General features: G+C 41.5%; 1 protein-coding gene across 8 annotated transcripts in view; it reads left to right on the forward strand.

The window, feature by feature from the left end:
* Window positions 1-1790, forward strand: part of NRCAM (neuronal cell adhesion molecule) — a 409870-nt gene extending 408080 nt beyond the window's left edge. For all 8 annotated transcript variants that reach the window (XM_070755532.1, XM_070755535.1, XM_070755536.1 and 5 more), the window contains one exon: window positions 44-1790. In XM_070755532.1, the coding sequence (XP_070611633.1) occupies window positions 44-281 (238 nt within the window). In that variant the 3' untranslated portion in view covers window positions 282-1790. The remainder of the gene's footprint in view (window positions 1-43) is intronic.
* Window positions 1791-10415: the final 8625 nt, after the last annotated feature.

Here is a 10415-nt window from a genome sequence, read left to right on the forward strand (position 1 = left end):
AAAATAGTTGTTTCTAAAAGATGGCTCCTTTACTTTTTTTCAGTGACGTGGATGATCACAAGCCTCTGAAAAAAGGAAGCAGGTCACCATCAGACAGGACTGTGAAAAAGGAAGACAGTGATGATAGTTTAGTTGATTATGGAGAAGGAGTCAATGGCCAGTTCAATGAGGACGGTTCCTTTATTGGACAATATAGTGCGAAAAAAGAGAAAGAACCTGCAGAAGGAAATGAAAGTTCTGAAGCTCCTTCCCCAGTTAATGCAATGAATTCATTTGTTTAATTAAAGAAACTAAATATAGATAAGAAAAGAAACAAATGTTCTAATCAATGAAATGTTTTCTTCTATGTGTAGAATTTATAACAAAAATCTAAATCAGAATGCAAAACTTAAAGTATTTTACACAGCATTTGTTTATAAAGATGTGAAGATGGGGAACATCAGTTTGCAAATGCAGTATAATGCATGCAAGTGTTGCAATTATCTAAAAAAAATCAGTGATGCCAGTGAAAATGATTTTTTGATAATTTGTTAAAATTTGTCTTTAACTAAATCCCTCAAGTCCATTCCCATTGTCAGAGTGTTATAGTAGTATTATGTAGAACTTCAATGACTTTGTGGACATTGCTGTGAAATTTGTGACAATGTCTAGCTTAATGTCATTTTGCAAGAAAGTTAGGAACAGGATGTACAGTATATAATTGAAAATTACTAAGTATGACACATTTTCTGATGTTAACTGAGATTCTGATACCTGCTTTTTGCTTCTCTTCTTTTATAGGCTTTTCAATTATGTAATATTACTGCATCACAGTGTTCTATTTTTTGAAACATTGGGTTTTATGTTTTCTTTTGTTTTAATTCATTTTGGAGTTGTACACTTATGGATATAAAATTTTCAAATTATAAAAGTTAGACCAGAAATATACATGGCAAAATATATTCAATATCTTCAAATAATGTGCATTTCATTATGTACTATAACTGGCATCACCCACTAGGAAGTTTTCTGAACATGGTAAACATGGTGGTATTTAAGCAAAACACCAAACAAAATAAAAAAGAATATTTGCAGGAAAGTTCCCAATTTATTTTGTCCACCTCAGTTGACTTTAACTGTCTGTAATTAATTGCCAAAGTAATTCAATCACTATCAAATACCCAAATATCTTGGTTAGGAATGGCTTGTATTTAAACTCATTGAACTCATTAAAACTCATTGAAATTTCTTTATTTATGGAGATGAACTATAAAATACAACTTGCATTTTCATGATTTTATGTGACTTATACAAAAATGCTGCATTAGTATATTTTGCTAATGTAAATACAGCTATTCTCAAAATCATATGCTAATATGGCATCCTCACAATAGCATATTTATCTCTTAGTCAGAAAATCAGAATATAGCTTTTAGTAGAGTGCTTGGCATGAAACAGGGTGTAGAATTCTACAAAAGAGTCACATCGTTTAATAAATTCTAAGTTTAATTTTATTTAAATGGCCTCATATTAATTGCAAACTCCCTCTCATAAGCACACACATGCACACACACATACACAATTATCATTGAAAATGTTTACCTCCAAATATAAAATGTTATTTAACAACCTATGGTTGAAGGAATGCTCAGTTTCATTTGCCAATAAATTGGTTTTTCATAACTTGCATCAAGTTTAATTTTAAGTAAGCTTTTATATGTAGATATTTTGTTGAATTTGTACATACACTTAAAGTGTAGATTCTATATGCTATTAGGTGTTATAAATAAAAATGTTTTGGTTGTACTGTGTAAGCTGTACTTTAACTAATAAGATGCTTGGTATTTTAAAGCATCTATCAAAATGCATATAAATTCAATCTGGGATAATAATTACTTTCCCCATTGCAGTTTTTTAGGTCATGTTGTAAGGTTTATTACTGTGTGATGCTTCTGTTTTGTCACATGGAGGGGGGGTGGCAGGCCGGCATCCTCGACAGCTGTCACGTCGCAATTTCCGCCGCTCTTGCTTTGGCCCCAGGAAGATGCCTGTGCCATAAATTCTCGGTTTGGGCCTCGCCGTCTGCTTCCACACACTACCTCAGTTGTTGAGCCCTGCCTGCTCCCTGTATTGGGATCGCATCCTGTTGCCATTCTCTAGATACAGGCAAAACAAAACACCACAGTGACACAGATTAGAGCCAAAAGCATGTACCAGGTCTGCTATCTTCCCCCCACCAGGGAAAACGTCTATTTCTGCCACCTCCAACCCCTCCACTGGTGATCGGAAGCAAGGCACAAAATCAATAGCTGCTTCCTAAAGTGAGGCGTGCAACTACTCTTGCTTCCGTTTGCATTGGCTCCTTAAATATCCTCTCTCGGCCCAAAGCCAGCTGGGCTGGGGACCTTAATACGTCCTCCCTGCTTGACTCCTCTACTGTTAACTTATCATTGACTGGTGGTGGGAACCCCGTCTAACTCCTGAGGCCATGAGCCCAGGAAAGAGCACTTGACTACTGGGCTATAGCCCCCATATATCATGGCCATAGCCCAGTTTTGATTGCCCACAAGTTTCCCCGCTTCCTGTTCATGACCCCCCAGAACTTGTCCAGGCTGGGTCCTTAGGGGCCCACAATCATACTGCCATGTATATCTGGGTTTGCCATCACATCCAACCTGACGCACCACTGGGTCCACACGTTGGCCTCATCCGTGCACTGCTGTGCATCTGTAATTCCTTCCTAGAACTCCGCTGTGCCTGCTAATGAAAAATTCCCCCAAACCAATCAAATATGTCCCGCTTTCTCCCACCATAAATGCTGTTCTCAATCGTCCACATCTTAAATCCCAATTAGCAAAGTATTTATTTATTATTTATTTATTACTTAGATTTGTATGCTGCCCCTCTCCGAAGACTCGGGGCGGCTCACAACACGTGGAAACAAATCATAAATAATCTAACAAATTTAAAATTAAAAGATTTAAAAGACCCCATATACTAACAGACATACACACAAGCATACCATATATAAATTAAACATGCCCAGGGGAAGATGTTTCAGTTCCCCCATGCCTGACGGCAAAGGTGGGTTTTAAGGAGTTTACGGAAGGCAGGAAGAGTAGGGGCAGTTCTAATCTCCAGGGGGAGTTGGTTCCAGAGGGCCGGTGCCGCCACAGAGAAGGCTATGTGACTATTGCGCCCTAAATCAATGAGAGCTCCCTGAAGTTGAGCCACTGCTTGGCTGCATCTTTTAAAGCGAGCTTAGTGGCTGCTCCTCTCCTGCCCCCCCAACGATAAACCCCAGCACCACTTCCATTATGTGGAAAGGGCTAAGCGCAAGGCGTCCTGGGCAATCACGTGCAATATCGCGCGACTACCCATTTTAAGGCGGTGGTGGTCGAGTGCATCCTCCCCCAGCCGCAAATGTTGGCCAGCCTTAAGCAGCCAGCCTTTCACTTCACAGTATATTGTTTGCCTGTAGAACTTAAGAAATACATTTTACCATATCAAAATATCATTAAATAAAACTAAGGGTAGGTCCATTTGACCATTTTCTGTATTAGCATATAAGAGATACACAGAGATAAAATTACCAGTAGTAGTATAATTCTGAATATAGATCACATCATACATTCTTCATGCATTACTATAAAACTATTTCCTTTTGGCACATATAAGATAAGGCAGTAAAAATTATGCAGTGTTTTACTATTTCAATGCAATGAAATAGTAAAACAAAGCAATGAGATTAAGAGAGAGAGAGAGAGACCTTTTCACTCTAGTTTCTTTAGTACTACTTGAATGTAACACAAATTTTGTTCCCAGCTTTTAAATGTTATATTCCAATTGCTTATGTCTAAAACAAATTAAAAATTGCTTACATTCATCATAAACTTTGCTTTTGTGACCATGGCAACAAAAATTATGCATTTTACCATAGAAACAGACGATTTTGCATCTTCTCATTTATACAGTCAGACTAAGAACACTATATGCATTGCAAATTTACACAGATTACCAAAAACTGTTCAGAAGTGTGCGGTTTTCCGAGATTTATGACCAATGTTCCCTCTAATTTTTTTCGGTGTGGGCGGAAAAGTATAGTGTCTGAGCGGCACATTAGGTGATTCCTTCGGGACTGGGTGGCATAGAAGCCAAATTAAATAAATAAACAAACAAATAAATAAATAAATAAATAATTTTCACTACCAACTTTAAGTTTACTCTGTCAGATCAAAAACATTAATTATTTATCAACATCCAATATATTCATAAATGTAATTATAAGTCAAAAAAGTCTGGCTCGTCTTACGGTTTCTCACGTCTGTCTCTCATTGATGATGACCATTCCATCGTTGTCTTTATCCACTCCATCCTTGTCTTTGTCCACTCCATCCTTGCCTTTGTCCACTACATCCTTGCCTTTGTCCACTACATCCTTGCCTTTGTCCACTACATCTTTGTCAAGATCAACGTGTCATATCAAAAACATTAACTATTAACATCAAACATATTCATAGATGTATTTAACTGTAAGTCAAAAAATCAGTGTTATTGGAAAACTGGTTAATCAATGAAAGTATGGCTCACCTTAGTGTGGCTCACATCTGTCTCTCATTGATGATGACCATTCCATCCTTGCCTTGTCCAAACCATCCTTGTCTTTGTCCACTCCATCTTTGCCAAGATCAATCTGTAAGATAAAAAATATTAACTATTTACATCCAACATATTCATAGATGTTTTTAACTATAAGTCCTTGTCTTTGTCCATTCCATTGTTGTCTTTGTCCATTCCATTGTAGTCTTTGTCCACTCCATCTTTGCCAAGATCAATCTGTAAGATAAAAAATATTAATTATTTACATCCAACATATTCATAGATGTTTTTAACTATAAGTCCTTGTCTTTGTCCATTCCATTGTTGTCTTTGTCCATTCCATTGTTGTCTTTGTCCATTCCATTGTTGTCTTTGTCCATTCCATTGTTGTCTTTGTCCATTCCATTGTAGTCTTTGTTCACTCCATCTTTGCCAAGATCAATCTGTAAGATAAAAAATATTAACTATTTAAATCCAACATATTCATAGATGTTTTTAACTATAAGTCCTTGTCTTTGTCCATTCCATTGTTATCTTTGTCCACTCCATCTTTGCCAAGATCAATCTGTAAGATAAAAAATATTAACTATTTACATCCAACATTTTCATAGATGTTTTTAACTATAAGTCAAAAAAGGAATCAGTGTTATTTGTAAACTGGTTAATCAATGAAAGTATGGCTCACCTTAGAGTTTCTGACGTCTGTCTTTCATGGATGACCATTCTGAGTACACTTTGTCAAGATCGATCTGTTTCTCTGAAGTCTGGTAAGAGCAGATTCGCATCAGCATATCCAAGTGCTCAGATTGCAATTGATTACGAGCTTTGGTCTTGATGGCATTCATCAGGCTGAAACCTCGCTCACAATCAGCACTTGATGCTTGAAATGTTGCGCAAATATCCAGCAGACGTGACAGCATTTCAAACTGTTTCTCTCTCAGTGCAACCTGCACCACATCATCGAATGAGTGCATTGATCCAGACTTGAATTTCTCTGAGATCAGAAATCTGAAGTCACAATATTGTTTCTGTACAGCTGATGTGGTGTCGACTTCATCAAAATCATCAAAGAAATGCTGGAATTTTCCAACCAGGGTTGCAATTTCCATTTCCCCAAAATTAAAAGAGGTTACCTTTGACAGAGCAGCAGTGCCAAATATATTCCAATCGGCCAGCTCATTGTCTGGAAAGCGACTGTCAAGATGGAAGCACAAACGTTCAATAAATTTCAGTATGGCAGTTATGTTAATTCCTGGGTTGCGTTGCATATATTCACAAGCTTTTTCATTCCAGTGAGCTGTTTCGCCTAAATACTGAAGACGAAGCTTGGATGTTCTGGCCTTCACAAACTCAGCAGCTTCAATTGGTGTCAGGTTGCTTCTTTGCAACAATTTGTTCAACTCAGCCAATTCGCAAACAACGTCATCAAACACGATCAGTGCAGCACGAATCTGTGTATTTGTCAACTTTTTGTAGCAATATTTACAGGCTGCTGGATCCTTGTATTGTTCTACTTGTTCCTTACAGTACTCAATCAAAACTGGAATGTTTCTCATTAATGCTCGCAATGCGAAACGTCTGGAAAGCTATCTTATCTCATTCAAACCTCTGAAGGCTACCGATTCACATTCCATAATGTTTGCTAGTTCCATAAATGCTTGTTTCTTCAGAGTGGAGCGGGTGAATATACCGTAGACAGTTCGCAGTAAAGCCTCAATGTCCCTCATCAGTGGGATATCCTTACACGCCTCAAAGTCTTCTCGGTGTGCCACACAGTGCTGTTCTAGCAAATGGGACACATCTCGACAAAGCTGTGCAGCCACACCATTATTCTTGCCCAGCATCACAGAAGCACCGTCTGACGTAAGCATGACCATCTTTTGAATGTTGATGTTGTTCGCAGCATAGAACTCTTTTATGGCTGTTTTGATTGCTGTGCTGTTGCAGGCTGACAAGTGTAAAATTCCTATAAACATGGTCTTATAAATTGTGGCATTAGGTGGGCGGAATTTGGCATACAAAATCAACATTTTGGTGAGTGTTAAATCAGTGCTTTCATCAACAATAAGAGTATGGCAATTGGCATTACGTAGTTCATGTAATACTTCCCTCTTAACAATTGCGCTCATGCACTCTACAAACTCAAAGGCATAATTCTTGCTGCGCCAGCTCTCTGGAATGGAAACATACTTTCCTATATGGTAAAGTATGTCTTGGACTGATAACATCGATGAATTCATTTTTATGGCCAGCAACACATTGTCAATAAAAATTTTGACCTGCTCTGACCTGGCATTTCTTCGCAAGGCACCTTCTTTCCTGTTTGCCCTGTCTGCTGCATTTTCAGTTAGCAGCCTCTGCAGCCCTCCAACTTTCTGGTATTGTAATTTGGTGACCGAATCCAGGTGGATCTTTTGACTGATGTGATGCTTCAAATAATCAATCTTCCATTCATTCCATCGCTTACCAGTGGCGAATGCACAACCTGTACGTGCTTCTCGGCATATGTGGCAAACAATATCATCGGTATTTTCACGGTAACTGAAGATGTCGCCCAGTTTTGTAAACTGTTTTTTAGTGGAGGTTGGCCGTATAGTGTCTACTAACTCCCTCAACCACTCTTGCTTAAACTTCAAGCACTTTTTCTTTGCAACATTTCCTCCAGTCTTATCATCAGCTTTACGCTTCAAGCCTTGCAAAGCACCACAGGCAGAAGCCTTGCCTGCCATTGGATGAGGGGTTTGTGGGTTCATCGCCACTGAGCAGATGCAACCTCTGAAGAAAAAAAACAAGTGGACATGTAATGTAACTCCATAATCAGTGGACATTCAGTGGACATTCAGAAGCCTTAAATTTGCAAATTTTGGAGATCCCTGAGGCTGAGGCAGAGATAGCAGTGCCCTTCCCCAGCCAATCTTAATGAAAGAAGCTGAATGGCAGTAAGTGCATCAATTTTTGATATCTAAACCTTCTAAGCCTTATTCAATTAGTAGGAAACACATCTTTGTCAATGTTCAAGTAACATACAAAGTAACACATGCATATTTTCTACATAAATATCGAAGTGCCAACTCAGCTGCCACTATATGTTCCTCTGTAGTCTCTTCTGTAAATTTCAAAATTCATTAACGTAATGTTTAGAGAACAACAGTGTGATATCTCCAAACATGCCACAAACAATTCTTGACTTCCAAGAGATTCCTTGTTGTGCACTTTCAGTTAATTTTAAGGAAACATTTAACTTCCAAACTTACCTGCTTAAAGCAGAATTCTGCCTTCCCACTGTAGAAGAACTATTACTTCTTTGAGGAAGTAACAATGCTAGGAAAGATAAGAGCACATTCAAGTCATTTAATTATGCAAATTATAAACCAAGAACTACTGGTCTGGTTGCATTTATTATATATTATTAATCATGTGAAGATTCCCACAATGGAGTGTTTCCTCCCTCCCTCTCTTTATTTTTCTTCCTCCCATCTGCACTATAATTAACCACCTGTATTCTATTGATTGAAATATAATTTTTGATGTACAATGCTGATGTTGATCTGGAAAGTATAACATTGCAATAAAAATGACTGTAAATTTGATAAAGAGATGGGGATATTCACCTTCTAATCCTCCTGCCTTGAGCACAGAAAAAAGCTTGGTGGTTTTGGGCAAGTGAATCAATCTTGTCCTAGGAAGAAATGGGATATAGAGAAAATTGAAATTCAGCAAAATAGCTTCCTTTTTTCTCTTACTCCTCCCCTGTCTTTCTCTCTCCCACTTTCTCTCTCCCCCTCCCTTCCCCTCTCTCTTCCTCTCTCTCCATTCCTTTATTCCTCTTTCTCCTTCCCTGTCTCTCTCCCTCCCTCTTTCTCTCCCTCCCTCCCTTCCTCTCTCTCTTTCTCTCTCTCCTTTCCTTTTTCTCTGGCTAGCAGCAGAGGCAAGCCTGGAGCCCGGCTTCCCCCCCGCCGGACATTTGCAGGCTCCAAGTGCCCCGGTAAGGGGAAGGCTCACCTGTCCCGCCCCCCCCCCCCCGAGTCGGGGGGGGCAGGCGAGCCTTCCCCTTACCGGCGTGCTTGGAGCCTGCAAATGTCCGGGGGGGGGGGGCAGGTGAGCCTTCCCTTTACCGGCGCGCTTGGAGCCTGCAAATGTCGGGGGGAAGCCGGAGCAGGACTCTTTTAAAGATTTGAGGGTCACTGGGGATGGCTGAACATGCCACGGACAAAAAAAAAGCACTGTGGAAGGCAGAGGGGAACAAGGGAAGCAGAACTAGAGTCTGACTCGGATGTCTGGGAAGAAGAGCGAGCCAGAAACGAAGAAAAAAGGGGAAGCAGCACCTTGGATTAGAGAAAGTCACTGTGGAAGAGCTGCTCTATCAGCTGGAAGCCAGCCCTAAGCCTGGAACGAGGGAAGTCTGGGGCTGGGGAACTTAAGAGAATGCAGGCACTAAATAAAGCGAAGCCAAAAATGTGCTAAAAACCACTTGTTAACAGCTGACATGCATTCACAACCTCTGGATTGTTTGTTTTGTTTGTTTGGTTTTTTTCCATTTCGGTTTCAAGGAGGACAAGTGTCAGATGGTAGGAATGGTGGCTGCGGGGTTAATGTTCTGAGCTCAGTGAGACACTCTGGGCTGTCTTGCATTTCCTCCCATCCCCACCCAGCCCCTCCCTCAATCCCGTTTCCCCCACTCTCGCCCGCCGAGTGCCCTCAGTCTTGCTCCTTTACTATTTCCTCCCTTGGCTTCGCTCCACCAAAGATGGCAGAATTGGGATTGGCTACTTGATTGAGAGGCGTAGCGACTGTCTGGGGCCTCGACATTTGCAGGCTCCAAGCGCACCGGTAAGGGGAAGGCTCGCCTGCCCCACCACCCCGACATTTGCAGGCTCCAAGCGCACTGGTAAGGGGAAGGCTCGCCTGCCCCGCACCCCCAACATTTGCAGGCTCCAAGCGCGCCGGTAAGGGGAAGGCTCGCCTGCTCCCCCGACATTTGCAGGCTCCAAGCACGGCGGTAAGGGGAAGGCTCGCCTGCCCCCCCGACATTTGCAGGCTCCAAGCGCGTCAGTAAGGGGAAGGCTCGCCTGCCCCGCCCCCCAACATTTGCAGGCTCCAAGCATGCCGGTAAGGGGAAGGCTTGCCTGCCCCCCGACATTTGCAGGCTCCAAGCGCGCCTGTAAGGGGAAGGCTCGCCTGCCCCCCCAACATTTGCAGGCTCCAAGCACGCCGGTAAAGGGAAGGCTTGCCTGCCCCCCCCCACCCCAGACATTTGCAGGCTCCAAGCGCGCCTGCAGGCTCCAAGCGCTGTAAAGGTAGCCCCCCCTACTTACCTTAACCTCTGGTCCGGGGAGCTCCCAAACGAAAGCCTCTTCGGTTGCCAGCCAAGGCTTAAATAAGGGGAGTGCCCGGAAATTCCCGCGCTGAGGAGAGAAGCCATTTGATTGGCTTACCTCCCTCTGTGCTAGGATTCTGATTGGTGCACGGGGGTCTATTTCCCCCTGCGCTATTGCTCACGCACACAGCTTACAGGGAACAGTGTTTATGACTATAATACAAATCAGTTTCCTTGGTGTCTGACCTGATGCTTTCTTTTGAAGGTGGTGTAGCTCTGTCTGGAGGTGTTAGTACAGGAAGTTAAGGGCAGTGTGGTACTGGGGCAATATATGAAGAAATGTCAGGCTACGTTACAGGCGGTGCATTTTTGCCAGTGCGACGTTTGGAAGGGTCCACCATGCAGAAGTAGCAATTTGTTGAGTGATCAGTCGGTTCATGCCAAATTCTTGGGATAGCAAAATGCATGGCTCTCTTCTCTCCCCTGTACCAACCTATAAGCAAGCAAAATAAAATTTGGA

Source organism: Erythrolamprus reginae, chromosome 6 (genome assembly GCF_031021105.1).
Source record: "Erythrolamprus reginae isolate rEryReg1 chromosome 6, rEryReg1.hap1, whole genome shotgun sequence".
Taxonomy (NCBI): Eukaryota; Metazoa; Chordata; class Lepidosauria; order Squamata; family Dipsadidae; genus Erythrolamprus; species Erythrolamprus reginae.